We start from the raw sequence: 15,807 nt of genomic DNA on the forward strand, positions 1-15,807 counted from the left end.
CAGGTTTCTTTTGGCCCAATCCTCTAATTTGTCTAGGTCCCTCTGCATCCGATCCCTACCCTCTAGTGTATCTACCACGCCTCCTAGTTTAGTGTCATCGGCAAATTTGCTGAGAATGCAGTCCACTCCATCCTCCAGATCATTAATAAAGATATTAAACAAAACCGGCCCCAGGACCGACCCTTGGGGCACTCCGCTTGAAACTGGCTGCCAACTAGACATGGAGCCATTGATCACTACCCGTTGAGCCCGACGATCTAGCCAGCTTTCTATCCTCCTTACAGTCCATTCATCCAGCCCATACTTCTTTAACTTGGCAGCAAGAATACTGTGGGAGACCGTAGAAGATGTAGAAGTGCTAGGCAGCATTAATTACATGTGGCAATAATAATAATAATGTATTGGGCTAGTTGATAATCCGTCTGGCATAATTTTCTAAAAGTGCTCTGCTGGGAAAAATGGGGTTCTACAATGAACGCACCCTAAACCTTTCACACATCAGCTTAACCCCAGTCAGCCAGACTTTCAAGAGATAGCCAACCAATTTCTACTCCTGGGACCAAATCTTGTGGTCTTTATTCAGCAAAATTCCCAGTGACTTGTAAGGACTGACAGATTTGCTGCTTACACATAGAAGAGAAGCTGTGAGGACTGAGAGGAGCAATAGAGGTTGCGAGATTACCAATACCTGGGAAAAGAAACAATGAGCTGGTACAGCCTGTTATCCTACAAATAACATGTGGCCGCACTGGACAAGCGTCATCAATATGCCTAAGCACAGAACAAGCTCCAGACATTTCTCCAACTCGAAAAAATCACAGGCCACCCAAAACACCCTCAGTTAAGAGTTAATCTCAATCCCTACCCCCTAGTATTTCACATGGTTGCAACTGCGAGTATGTAAGTGCCCCAAATTCTGAGACTCTGTTCAGTGCAAGAAACAATTGTTAGCAACAGAGATACACACACTCACAATCCACCAGCCCACACTCTCCCCGGCACAGAAAACCCACAGATACCTAGTGATCACAGGAGGTCCCTTTAATTTGAGGGCTTTGATTGCTTTTGAACAAAACAGCTTTGAAATAGTTGTACAGCAGATGAGTATGAGAGGAAGGATCGGAAGGGCAAGTGCTTTTTCTTCATTAAGTGCAGCTGCATTGAAAGCCGTAGTTAAAGATCCAAAGTACAGCATGTTTCACCCTGTTCATAGGATAAATTAGTTCAGATGGTAGAAGATCCCACACAGAAACATTCTGTACATACCTACTAACCAGCATACTAAAACTTTGATTTAATAAAGAGCAAACAAAGATTTCAAGACTGGAGTGGGACCGTGGTGAACGCATGAAATGACTGGTTTACCCAGGAAGCAGTTTAATTGCACATCTGTTTTTATAGTTAAGTATTACAGTTGAAAGAAGTAAGAGCCTAACCAGACCCTCAAGCCTCTGCCCCAAAATTCAGAACAGCTGTTTGAAAAATGGCTGTGACTGGGCATATCTCTATTTCTCCAAGAGGATTTGAACACTTTTTTTTTTTAAATGTACAATTTTATTATTGGTCAGCTCAACAAAAGTACAGAAGAAGAAAGTCTTACATGCTACTCAGAGATTAAGAGGTCATTCAGCCAGCTGAGCAATTTCCCAGCTGGGGCTGATAAATGCAGCATTGTCTAGAATTCATCTGTCTTTATTACACCCTGCCACAGAGGTAAATGAGAAATATAGGATTGTCTGTCCAGCAAACACTGGTGCTGTCCTGCAAGGGGACAGATGATTTACTGCAACGTCAACAAAGAGAAAATAAGCCAAGCGGGGAAGAGTAGATATACGGATAGGGAGAAAAGGCATTTCATTTCAGCGGTGCTCACCAGCACTGTTAGAGTCAGGGGTGTCTCAGCATTTCAATTATACACTTTCATTTTCCCAGGTCTGTAAAAGTTTCATTCCTGGCTAAAACTAGGCCCACACACTTTCTAAGAGGATGTCTGCTCAGGATTTTGAAAGTTTACAGATAGTTTATATATGACCATTTTTAAGAAAATAGTACAAATCAACTTAATAAATTACATATGAATCTATGAATCTATATATTCTTTTTCCCCCAGATTCAGTTTCTTACACTCCTTACTGCAGGCTTATCAGGGAGCTCAGTATCCATGATACAGGCTGTGTGGATGCAACGCTGGACAGCCTGGATAATAATGCAATCAAGGAAATGGGAAACTAAATTAAAATAATAGTAATTTTATATGGCTTGCCTTTCAGAGGGTGTGGCCTGCAGAGAAAGTGTAGGAGAATTTTAGCTTTTCAGAGGGCTACGTTTTTCATTGTCAGCACTGGAGACTGAAACCCCCAGAAGAATGGGTATAATATGGGCAGCAAATACTTTCCCATACTGCCCTGCAGGTGTGCCTCAGGGACCACTTGTAGGGGTGAGTGAGTAGTCCAGTCCCTATTGCCCCTTCAGCCCTCAGCCACTCTGCTCAGACTGCCAACATGGGCGCCAGTAGTTGGCACTTGCTTTTTTGAAGTGGGCAACCATCCACTAGGAACTAGTCTGAAGATGCAAAGCTAAATTTTCATTACATTCTTAAAGGGAAATGGCTCACTGAGGCATGGACATAGGGAATGTAAGAAAATCTCTCTCTCTCCCCCCTCCCAAATTAACATTGTTAGCACAAAACTTTCGTAGTCATTATTTGGAGAGTGAGGCAGATAAAGCTTCTATTTCCCCCTGGTTTATTCACTGTGTATTCCCTACCATACCTCTTCACTTTCTTGCTGAGAGGTAGTGTGTGGCCCTTCTGCTAGGCCTCCTGTGACCCATGTGCATAGGAGACAAGTGCTACTTTATCACAGCCTTACCTTTTCTTGCCATACTACCTCCCACCTGCGTGGACTTGTCCCAGACTGATCCTTACCGAGATGCTGGAACTATTTGTATACTGAGCCCTGGTCTACACTGGGGGGAGAGGGGGAAGGGTCGACCTAAGATACGCCGACTTCAGCTACGCGAATAGCGTAGCTGAAGTCGGCGTATCTTAGTTCAACTTACCTGGCTGTGAGGATGGCGGCCAGTCGACCGCTGCCGCTCCCCCTTTGACTCCGCTTCCGCCTCTTGCGAGCTGGAGTTCCAGAGTTGATGGGGAGCACGTTCGGGGATCGATTTATCCACATCTAGATGAGACGTGATAAATCGATCCCCGATAGATCGATCTCTACCCGCCGATCCAGTGGGTAGTGAAGACCTGCCCTACGGGTGCTGAGAGCCAATGGACCAAACTGTAAACCCTGTATATAATGGAAACCACTTCAAGCCGGGGGTGAAGCAGCACCCCTACTTCCAGCACCTATGATCCTTACCCCTACTATAAGCAGAGGAAGCAGCCCCTCCCAGTACAGTCCTTCTCTCTGCAGTGTGGAGGAGTGAGATGGTTTTCCAGTGCAAGCTTTCACAACTTGTGTGTCACCATCCCCCCGGGGGTCATGAAAGTTAATGGTGGGGGATATTGCAAAGCATTGAAAATTGTATTACAATCAAATCTCACCCCCCCACTCCCTGCACACCGTTACCCTTCAAGCTCAAGTATGCTGTGTCAACCTTTTGAAACACACACACACAAATTAGATAGGCTTATTGTTATCACGGATGCATTTTTACATGTACAGTAAACATAAGGAGTTGAAAAGATTAGACTTTGAACAAGAGGCCACCACTCTGAAAAGGGTTGAGAAACACTGGCCTGCTGGCTAGAGCAGTGAACTGAGATTTCTGGTTCTTGTCCTGACTCACTGTGCGATCTTGGGTAAATCACTTAAAACTTTCGGTGCTTCCATTTCCACATTCGTCAAGTGGTGAAAAGACTTACCTACCTCACAGAGGGTCTGTGGAGCTTAATTTGTGTTTGTAAAATGCTTTGAGCTCCTCAGAGGAGAGGTGCTATGTAAGTGCTAACTAAGGCATTATACCATAGCTTTGCCTCTGTTCTCACAGAAAAGAGCCAATAGAAAGTCACTAGATACCAAGCGTAGAAATGACATTTCTCATTCCAATCCACAGTATGGTGAAGCCAGGGATGCTTAGGTACAATTACAATGTTCTCATCTTGTAAATGACACTGATTCTAGAGACAAAAGGAATCATTAGATTACTACTCAAGAAGACAGTGGAGATTTTTTTGTAGCAAAAACACCTTTGGGCATTAAATAAAAACTTGTGCACTCTCCAAAGAAACTAAGTTAACCAATCTCTCCTCCACGGTTAAGACTTCTTATCTGGCAGCATGGTCAAATGGCAGGACTGGTTTACAGCCCATGGGCTCTAAAGAGTTAAAGAAAGGCTTGCACAAACTTTGCTCACAGTGTAGCTTGCAGCCTCTTTGCTCTTGGTCTCTCCTCCCTCTCTCCCTATTGAGGAGAGGTAGAAGCAGTGCTGGAGAGCTACCTTTCCTTCTACAATCTAACAACTGCCAGCAGCAGCTGAAGGAGGGAACTGTCTGGCTAAGGCTGTTTCCATTCAAGCGTTCAGGCACATGAATAGAAGACTCCCCGCACCCTCCCTTGCTGAATGAAGGAAGAATATCAGCATTTATGCTGTTAAATCAGTCTGTCAGCTGGCATCTCAAGAGCTGGAATAAGAGTCGCCTCTGCCTATCACGCAGCAAAACATTTACTTCAAGAGCAGAGAAGGAGAAAGTGCACTTCGCATGCTTGTTCGAAAGAAGATATTCTAGCTCCAACAGTAAGACAGCAAATATTTCTTCCAGAGACCTAGCTAGTGGGGGGAGATGTTCCTAGACAAATTCTCAGCAAGTCCAAGGTCTGAACCAGATGCTCGAATGATTAGCCCCACCAATCCTGCTTGCTAGGAAAGGTAATTATGCTTTTTAAATTCTCTATTATTTTCCTACATGTTGGCACAGCTGAGGCTAGACACATTAGTTTACACTCTGGCGTCAAAACAAAAGTATACCATCTGCCAACGAAAGAAGAGACCCCTGCCCCCAAATTCCCACTGGGGAAAATGCAAGAAATGGGTGGAAATGGCATTTCAATGCTTTTTTGTGCTTATTTGACTTTTTTTTTTAAAGTGTAACTTATAAAGCACACTGTGCTCTGTACCAGGGTCTTTCTGCTTCTGCCAGCCAAGCAAACGAGGATTGAACTACTAGCTTAGGAAAGCCCACGGTGGTGGTTTCAAACTGCGCCTCTTACTGTAATAATTGTCCTGATCAATCCTGTTCTCATCTCTCTGTGGTAGTTTTAGTACTGGATGGAACAGCAACACAACACAACAGTTGTCCTCAGTTTCAATGATCGTTTGCTACCTATTAAAACTTAAACTGACAGTGGAAAGAAAGTAAAGGAATGGAAGCATCTAGCTAAGATAAGAGCATTTACTGCAGTTGTCTAGCTATGCATTGGTTTTATCCTAGCCGTACTTACTGTGTTGCAGGGTTTGAACATCATTATTTCTCTTCCTTTGCTATATAAGCAAGGCAAACAAACTAAATCCTGAGCGTGCTGAGACCCCTCCACTCCTATTGGCTTCATTGGGAGGTGAATGAGTTTAGCACCTTGGCCCTCTGTATGTCTGTTACGTATGATGAGGGAAAGTGCTCTGATGTTAGTTTGTTTTAAGCCTCCATTTCCATTATTGATTTTTTTTATTAAACTACAGAACTTGCTTGATTTAAATAATTTCTCAAAAATAATTATAAAATTGTTATCTGTTTGGAATCAAGGGGCCTCATCCACTAACATCAATGGGGAGCTGAGGGCGTGAGCAGCTCTCAGGATTGGACCATATTTTCCAAGTAGGTCAGAACCTGTTCTGAATTAACAAATATTGATCAGCATCTTAGATCTTAGGGACTTTGGTTTCTACTTCTGATGCACTGCACTTTAATAAATGTCTGTTAGTCTGACGATTAATTTGGAGGCTCCCAAGGCAGGGCAGGGAGGGTCTTTGCCTACTCAGTTCTGAATCAGACAGTTCAGATCTTAACCTGCTTTGGAAATTGGCTTTGTGCAGCATCTTTGCATATCAGATTTGCTTACCTGCTGTTACACAACCCAGCCTCCATGGCTAGCTAGCGGGATGAAACGGCTATAGAAAATACCTTGAAATTCTGTTCCTGTGCCTTTTCTGCTAATAACAGAGTCTTTGTAAAACTAAAGCAAGTGTCCAAAGAGATCTGCACATTAAAATACCTGCTAGTCATTTCAAATTCTTATATTTAGCAGTGAAATGCTCTTTGGCTGACCTTGGTAACTGAATCCTTTCTGGAAAAGATATAGGTAATTTCCCTACTTTCAACAGTCCAAATGAAGCTGAAGTCTCCTGATGTTACCTGCAATTCTATATTAATCAGACAAAAGTAATAAAAATCCATGCTAAATCTCCACTATTAATCTCTTACTTTTATTAATTCAAACTCTTGGCTTGGAATTAATTGTTGCACTTGAACTCCTAATGTGCTTAGCATTATACAGTCTAATTTTCAGAAGCAGGTAAAGCCATTAGCCACTCTGGTCCTTAGGGAGAGAAGCAGACTTCAGTTTTCTCTACCAGCTGAGACAGCTGCAGACATGGGGTAAGGACAATGTTCTGCGCTTTACTCATAGCATATCAGACTACACATTGATTTCACTTCGGCAGCGGCAGAGAAATCATATAGTATTAAAGCAGGTGTACTTAAACAAGCTCCCTCCATATCTTGTATTTCCTACTAGCTACATTGAGTCTGTTCTTTACGGAGAAAATTCATGCTTTACTCAGGCAAAGTGTGGGAATTATGGGAGTGAAATTTACTGCCCCCAGCCACTCAGAGCCAAAGTGCATGGCTGTAGCACAGCCTCATTCCTCAAGTCCTCTGCTGCAGCCTGTGTGCTGAAATAGCAGCGGCAGCCCCCACAATCACCACACCAATACCACTTAGTGTGGTAAGATGCCAGCATCCTTGGGAACAGAGACTCTTGGCCCCGCCCCTGCTCTTCATGCTGGCCTATGTGGGGACAGCACTGAGACCGCGTGGCACATAGGGGAGTGGTTCCAGCATGGAGCTCACATAGTCCAGGGTGCTTCTGCTGGCAGTCTCCACCAATGTGAACTTCACCCCATACTGGATAGGAATTCATTTGTACTATCACCGCCCAGATGTCTCCTCTCTTTCTGTTTTTCATATGAAGGATAAAGAGGCACGCCTCAGATTAAGAATGGAAAAGTACTGAGTTTTTTAATAATGTGTGAGCGGTGTTACTAACCACTTTGTTTTAGAGAAAGGCACCCATATTATATTTTACATATATATTTGAGGTGGTCCAAATAATTAGAAATGTGGGCCTCACAAGTCTTTATATAGTATTTTATACAGATACAGGCTTATGAAAACACATTTCCAAAGTCACCAGTGATTTTGGCTGCCTCAAGTTTTGGGTGCTCAATTTGAGACAACATAAAGCAGTCTGATATTCAGAAAGTGCTGAGCACCTGCCCTCTGGAAGAAAGCCCCTTTAGGGCATCATTTTGGGCTCCAAAACCAAGGCACCCAATATCACTAGCTACTCCTGAAAATCTAGGCCTTGTTCTTTACATTTTTACATTCTGGTTTTCCAGGAGTGTTGAAGTATTTAAAAAACATGGAATGGACCAGATTTCTCTCTGGTGCAACTGCACTAATTCCAGGGGAATTGCATCAGCAACAGCTTTGCCCCAGTCTGCCTGGACAGGTTAATAAGTAATAAGAATGGAAGAAACTTCGGAAGAGAAAAAAGCTGGGAATCCACCAAAATATCACAAGAACTCCTGCTTTCAAAAGTGGATTTCAAAATTGGAGGTGGAGAGTATCATTTGCATAGGTGTAAACTTAAACTGAAGGAGTTACTCTGGATATACACTAATGTAGCACATCTGGCCCATGGACTGCTCCTGAAGTTTAAATGTCATCCTTATGCTCCTAATTCAATTAAAATAATATGTGCCAATGCTACGTAAAACCAGACTCAAACACAGGGATCACAATCTGCAGAAGTCCAAGGGGTTTGTTTGTTTTCAGTGGAGCTTTTTTGCTGAAGCCATCTGGGAAGTCTGGAGATCGATAGAAAATGGTTGGGGGAGAGAAAAAGGAATAATAAAGCCTGTTTGAAACTTTCAGCAATAATATCTTTCTAAGGACAATCCAAACACTTTGAAAATACATACCATTTTATTTTATCCTCTGCCCTCAGGAAGGCCTACAGTTATGTGCTGATAAACCAGCCTTGTTTTAAAACTGCATTTATTAGAACAATGCTGTCTGTGCCAATGTGAGTGAGCATTTCTCAGCATTTCCTATAAACCTTTGATTTCTTGTAACTTGGCCATGAGAAATTCATTTGGCATAAAATGTGATCGTCTACAATGCAAATTAATTATTTTAGCTACTTGGGCAAAACAAGCTTTTGCTATCCTGACGGCCCAAAGGTTGTGTCCTACACTGCTGATGAGAGAATTTCAAAGGAGATTTTCAAGAGCACCGAGGGGATTTAGATGCACAAATTCATTGACTTTTAAAGGGACTTTGTCTCTTAAGTCTTTTAGGTGCTTTTTGAAAATCCCACCTTTCATTCCTAGTGCCATCCCTTCACATGCCAGTGCCACAGAAATGCAACTTGCTGGGGATGTTGCATGCTTACTCCCCAGGGATTTGCACTATTCAGCAGTAACCATCACTACGCTGCCTCCACCTCTAATCTGGTCTACTGTGAAGCAGCATTCAATAGACAAAGAGAAATTGCACTGCATAAATATTAAAGTTAACACTGATCTGAAACATTCTGCCCATTGCAAATAGCCCTAGAACAATCAAACTCCCAGGTGTGCTGGAAAAATGGTTTTATTCCATTTTTCCTTCCCCCAGATCATGGGGCCGATGGGGGCTGGTTTAGGGCCACTTAGGAGCTGGCTCAAGGCCTGACAGGACTCACAGCAGCATGCTCTGACCATGCCCCTTCCTGCCCCTACGCCCCAGTGGGTGGAACACAGCCTGATACCCAACTCAGGAATTACTCCAGGGGAATCCCCAGCTGACTGTTTAAGCCAGCAGTACAGCCCTGTTTGACCATTCTATCTTCCAGCAGGATCTGGCCCACCATTCCTTAAGTTATCTTTTTTCTGTTTTTAAACTGTTTGAAACAAAGGGGGATGCTAGCAAATGCTGGGAGTGGTGTGGAGACAGTGTGTTCAGCCCTTCGATAACCCCCGAGCCAGCAAAGTGGTAGTACTGATGGGACCCACAGTGAATTAGAGCTAGCCTTTTTCCCTCCAGAGAAGAATATGGCACTGACTTGTCGGCAGAACTGGTTAATAAATAAATAAATAAATAAATAAATAAACTTTTCCCTCTGAAAATGTATTTATATCAAAATTAAGATGTTTCACTTCGTTTTGTTTCAATAATCTTGAAATTAGGGCCATCAAGCGATTAAAAAAAGTAATCGCGATTAATCACACTGTTAAACAATAGAATATCATTTATTTAAATATTTTGAATGTTTTCTACATTTTCAAATATATTGATTTCAATTACAACACAGAATACAAAGTGTACAGTGCTCACTTTATATTTATTTTTTATTACAAGTATTTGCACTGTAAAAAAAACAAAAGAAATAGTATCTTTCAATTCATCTTTATCATGAAAGTTGAACATACAAATGTAGAATTATGTACAAAAAAACCTGCATTCAAAAATAAAACAATGTAAAATTTTAGAGCTTGCAAGTCCACTCAGTCCTACTTCTTGGCAGGGCCGGCTCCAGGCACCAGCCTGGCAAGCAGGTGCTTGGGGCGGCCACTCCGGAGAGGGGCGGCAGGTCCAGCTTTTCGGCGGCAATTCGGCGGACGGTCCCTCACTCCCGCTTAGAGTGAAGGACCTTCCGCCAAATTGCCACCGCAGCTCGCGATCGCAGCTTTTTTTTTTTTTTTTTGCTTCGTGGGGCGGCCAAAACCCTGGAGCCGGCCCTGCTTCTTGGTCAGCCAATCACTCAGACAAACAAGTTTGTTTACATTTTCAGGAGATAATACTGCCTGCTTCTTGTTTACAATGTCACCTGAAAGTGAGAACAGGTGTTCTCGTGGCACCATTGTAGCCGGCATCGCAAGATATTTACGTGCCAGATGCGCTAAAGATTTGCATGTCCCTTCATGCTTCAACCACCCTTCCAGGGGACATGTATCCATGCTGATGACAGGTTTTGCTCGATAACAATCCAAAGCAGTGTGGATCGACGCATGTTCATTTTCATTCTCTGAGTCAGATGCGACTAGGAGAAGGTAGATTTTCTTTTTTGGTGGTTTGGGTTCTGTAGTTTCTGTATCGGAGTGTTGTTCTTTTAAGACACCTGAAAGCATGCTCCACACCTCGTCCCTCTCAGATTTTGGAAGGCGCTTCAAATTCTTAAACCTTGGGTTGAGTGCTATAGCTATCTTCAGAAACATCACATTGGTACCTTTTTTGCGTTTTGTCAAATCTGCAGTGAAAGTGTTCTTAAAATGAACAAGTTGTGCTGGGTCATCATCCAAGACTGCTATAACAGGAAATACATGGCAGAATGTGGGTAAAACAGAGCAGGGATCATACAATTCTCCCCCCAGGAGTTCAGTTACAAATTTAATTAATGCCTTATTTTTTTAACTAGTGTCATCAGCATGGAAGCATGTCCTCTGGAATGGTGGCCGAAGCATGAAGGGGCATACGAATGTTTAGCATATCTGGCACGTAAATACCTTGCAATGCCAGCTACAAAAGTGTCATGCAAATGCCTGTTCTCACTTTCTGGTGACATTGTAAATAAGAAGAGGGCAGCATTATCTCCTGTAAATGTAAACAAACTTCTTCTTCTTCAGCCAATCACTAAGACAAAGTAGGACTGAGTGGACTTGTAAGCTCTGAAGTTTTACATTGTTTTGTTTTTGAATCCAGTTATGTAACAAACAAAAAATCTACATTTGTAAGTTACACTTTCACAACAAAGATTGCACTACAGTACTTGTATGAGGCGAACTGAAAAATACTATTTCTTTTGTTTATTGTTTTTACAGTGCAAATATTTATAATCAAAACTTTGATTTCAATTACAACTCAGAATGTCAATATATATGAAAACGTAGAAAAAGTCCAAAATATTTAATAAATTTAAATTGGTATTCTATTGTTTAACAGTGTGATTAAAACTGCAATTAATGATTATTAATTTTTTGAATCACGATTAATTTTTTTGAGTTAATCACGTGTGCTAACTGTGATTAATCGACAGCCCTCGTTGAAATGTTTTCTTTCAACTTTGTTTCATTTAGACTTTTACATTTTAATATTTAATGTGTGCATATTAGATATTTTACATTGCGTTTCAGCATTAACAAAAAAATTTTACCTCATCAAAACAAAACATTTTGAGGTTTCCTAAGAGAAATATTTTTGGAATTTCTGTTGCATGAGAAATTTTTAATTGTTACAATTTGGAATGAGATCAGGTTTTGAAATGTCAGAATTTCCCACGGGATGGAAATCCCTTTTTTGACCAGCTTTGCTTGTGGGAGGTAAGTGGGCATTTTCACACAGGACCCAGTCCACATTGGCAGAGCTTCAGCAGTCTTCTTCACAGTGCTCATAGGACACTCTGTGCCACCAGTATCCGAGTTCTCGAGTTATAGTTGAGACATGCAGAGTTTTATGTGTAGGAAGGCTGTGGAGTTCATATCTTTTCCTCCATTAGTTTTAATGGCCCACATCAGTGTAATCAGTGGCTGTTTCCCTAACCCACAAACAGGGCCGGCTCCAGGCATCAGCGTAGGAAGCAGATGCTTGGGGCGGCCAATTCAAAGGGGCGGCACTCCGTCCAGTATTGGGGTGGCATGTCTGGGTCTTCGGCGGCAGGTCCCTCATTCCCTCTCTTACTCTTTGAGCTGCCGCCGAAGTGCCGCCGCTCGTCTTTTTTTTGGGGGGGGGGCCGCTTGGGGCAGCAGAAAAGCTGGAGCCGGCCCTGCCCACAAAGCACAGAATACTAGAATAGGAAACAAAAGTGAATTCTGCAGGGTAACAGTACCCTTCCTCTAAAGGTGTAAAGAGCCTTTGTAAACACATAATGCTCTTCTGGATTGCCAAATGGCTCACAGGACCACGTCAGCAAATTCACTTAGTACCCCTGGAAATGCAATGCTCTAATAGCGATCAGATCAGATATCAGTTTCATATTATCCCTTTATCTGTCAGGTTGGTATGATGAGAGTACAGTACAAACTGGGTTTAATAATTCTTTTTGTTCTCTCTTTCCCTTTTAGAAAGGAAGAGTTTTTAACTGATCCTAATGACAGAATCAGTTCAATGTGGAAAGTGGAAAAGACCCCGTTTTTTTCCAAACTCTCCTTCATCTAATCACTGACACCCATAACTCTGGAGAGTGGAGATCATCAACCATATTAGCAAGAGATAAAACAAGCTTGCCAGATCACCCAGGAATAAATCATCTGCAATGTGATAGGTTGGCAGAAAATTCACTTCCTTTGTTCAAAAACGAAAGCCTGTATAGAGCTAAGCCTGGCAGCAACTCAGATCTGTCAGTTCCAGAAGAGGACTAAAGAGATTTGGGCAAATTAAAATTCTGACAGCATAAGAAGTTATAACAACAAAAAATAGTCTCTAACAGGGGCATGTGAGAAGTGACTTCCAAAGGCTCCTGTAGAGCAGTTTGCTTACCCAAGAGGAGTGAAGGTCTCACAACCAACACAACTGTGCTTTCTCTACAGAACTCTGGTCAGAATCCACTTTCAGGTGTAAATTCCCTTTCTGGATTTTCTTCATGAAATGGGTGAAGGAAGGCAACATTTTAACGGTGAATAGAGAAAGTGGACAAAACCTGAGAGTGAGCAATGACTGAGATTTATTTTAAATACCGTGGAAATCTTACTGGCCGTGTCCACTTGCCAACCCTGTCTACAGAAGTAAACACAACAGCAGATAAATATGCCAACCTGTACATGTACGTTGGTTTGTTCCTAACGCTCCTGGCCATCCTTCTCATACTACTCTTCACCATGCTCTTGCGCTTGAAGCACGTGATCTCCCCAATCACCACCTCTCCAGAAAGCACAGAAAATGTTCAGCAGTTTACAGATGTAGAAATGCACAGCAGGATTCCTAGCATTCAGTGAGACAGAAGCAAAAGGCAGGAAGAAGGAGCTGCATGGTTCACCAAGCACCTTTTGTTTGGCAAAATAGGCGTGTGCTTTGTGGGGAGGAGAACCCCCACCTGCCCACTCTGCTCTGCAATGTACTGCACCTGACAGGGCAGGATCATTTGACTCATTTGTGAATTGACAGTCATAAAATATCCAGTAGGCTTAGGACACTCCTGCCCCCTGAAGACTGCAAGCAATGTGTGTTGAGAAGTTTGGTTTCTAGGAGAATATAGAGCACATGTCCTAAATAAAATCTAGACCACAGAAGTCCCGTTGCTCTCAGGAGAGACTCAGCTCCTCCTGAAAAGATTTAATGCAAATGATAAAAGCTACTATAATGACAGCCAAAAAACCAAAAACTTACAAGAATATTTTCTGAAAGATGTATTTGCTGAGTTATCTTCCCCTCTATTGCTAGAGGAGAGTCCTCGCCTGATAAGAGACTTGAACTCAAAGTTAATTTGTGGCGCAGGCTCAAAGAGCCCACAGGGCACATATGAAAAATGAATAGTGGTGTGAAAATCCCCAGACATCCATCCCATTCAAGAAGGAAAATCTTAAATGGTGTTTTTTTCCACTTGGAATAGCACATTTGCAAAATGCAATTTTGGAAATAGAGACGTGTTCCTGCTATAAGGCCAATGTGCATCATATACTGGGGCTATTACTTTCAAACATTAAGAATCAAACAAACAGTGAATAGTGCATTCCAATTATCAGAAGGCGGCAGTTCATTCAGAATGAAAGAAAATAAAAGGTAAAGGTATGTGCATGAAACAAGCAGCATGAGTCATATTCAGAAGAGACACTGCCTCTGGGTCCCTGCCCTTCCTTTGCAGGAATTGCATTCCCTAAAACTAGGTTCATTTCTTTCAGCTTTCCCAATGCCACTCAGTAATTAAAATACTATTTAATGTTACTGAATTAAGTGGACATTGCTAACAGTGATAAGGTTGTTCTGAATTTGGACCTCTCTCTCGTCTCCATGTAGTTTCCCCCCCCAGAAACACGCCAAAACTCCCAATACTTTTCTCCCAAGGATACAGGGACAGGGGAGAAGGGGAAGGGAAGAGAATGCCAAGACCTGACACTGCAATAATAAATCAGCATGCACAGCTCTGTACTCTGGAGTTATCCTAAATGACCAACTAGTGTGCTTACAAAATTAAAGGAAAATATGAGCACTGAAATAGGAGAGCAAGATTCCAACTGATCAACTGAAACAGTAAGAAAAAAATGTCTAAAATTATGAAATGATATGCTGGGAACGTCCTTTTAACGTCTCTCTATATAAACATATAATACCTTATGTAAAAAAATAAGGACTTTCTTCACATGGATCAGAAAGATGGCAATCAAATATAGCATCTCACTTCTGTTGGGCCACTATCTCGTGTAACAACACTTTTTAGACAGGGATAATTTTAAACTCATATGTACTGGGCAGGTGCTTCCCCATGGATTTTAACTAGCACATCTTACCTCCTTTGCTCCTGTCTAAATCTAACCTTGTGATAAAGCTCCCTTGTGCTTTCCACTTTATATACAATTATTTGCCAATTCTGCTCTCTCCAAGGGCCTGGAAAGTGAAAACTCCCCACACACAAACAGTGCTAAAATTAGCAATGGCACTGACTCTACAGACCTGTAACAACAATAAGAACTTGTTCTTCCAATGCTTCGGGAATTGTGGTTTCTTTATCCTTATGGGTCGGTTGTTCGGTGGGTTGTTTTTGAGTAGGAGTCTGGCTTCTTTATCTCTCTATGGGGAAGAACAAGATGCTAAAACCACACTGGTCATGAATAGTCTACTGCAAGGATTAGCAGTATTGTCACTGCTGTTTTGACTGGAAGACTGTTTAAAGACTCTTTCTCCATATAGAATAGCACCTTTTGTACTCAATGTACTCCATGAGATGCAGGCTCAACATGGAAAACGGTTAGTGCAGTAACTATGTAAGCAAACAAAACATCCAATATATTTCAGCAATATCTCCCACTGTATTTGCCTGGAAGATAAATGTAGGCCAGGTCATAGGTTATCCTGTACTCTTGTGCCATGGGATCATCACTTGAGCATCTACTAGACCAGTGGTTTTCAAACTTTTTTTTCTGGCGATGCAGTTGAAGAAAATTGTTGATGCCAATGAGCAATTCAGGGTGTAGGAGGGGGCTCTAGGCTGGGGCAGGGGGTTGGGAGGAGGGGGTCAGGGCTCTGGGCTGGGGGTGCTGGCTCTGGGGTGGGGCCAGGGATGAGGGGTCTGGGGTGCAGGAAGGGGCTCTGGGTTTGGGAGGGGTCTTAGGGCTGGGGCAGGGGCTTGGGGCGTGGGTTTGGGGTGTGGGCTTACCTCCGGCGGCTCTGAGTCAGTGGCACAGCCGGGGTGCAGAAGCAGGCTTCCCGCCTGTCCTGGCACCACAGACCTCGCTGTGCCCCAGAAGCGGCTAGCAGGTCCAGCGCCTAGGTGGAGTGTGAAAAATCGGGATGGGGGTGGGGGGTAATAGGAGCCTATATAAGAAAAAGACCCAAAAATCAGGACTGTCCCTATAAAATCGGGACATCTGGTCACCCTAGTGGAGGTGCAC

At 42.6% G+C, this 15,807-nt stretch overlaps 1 protein-coding gene across 1 annotated transcript; it reads left to right on the forward strand.

Annotated features, from left to right (window-relative positions):
- The first annotated feature begins 4,485 nt into the window (after positions 1 to 4,485).
- On the forward strand, positions 4,486 to 15,377 carry SERTM2 (serine rich and transmembrane domain containing 2). Its single transcript, XM_024217407.2, has 2 exons — positions 4,486 to 4,878; positions 12,328 to 15,377. Exon 2 carries the CDS (start codon positions 12,916 to 12,918, stop codon positions 13,195 to 13,197), a length of 282 nt encoding a protein of 93 aa, XP_024073175.1. The 5' UTR covers positions 4,486 to 4,878; positions 12,328 to 12,915; the 3' UTR covers positions 13,198 to 15,377.
- The last annotated feature ends 430 nt before the right edge of the window (positions 15,378 to 15,807 follow it).

Source organism: Terrapene carolina, unplaced genomic scaffold (assembly GCF_002925995.2).
Source record: "Terrapene carolina triunguis isolate 2854851 unplaced genomic scaffold, T_m_triunguis-2.0 Scaffold131, whole genome shotgun sequence".
NCBI classification, from domain to species: domain Eukaryota; kingdom Metazoa; phylum Chordata; order Testudines; family Emydidae; genus Terrapene; species Terrapene triunguis.

Coding starts and splice junctions, on each gene's coding strand:
- SERTM2 (XM_024217407.2), top strand. CDS start 12,916: ATGACTGAGATTTATTTTAAATACCGTGGAAATCTTACTGGCCGTGTC.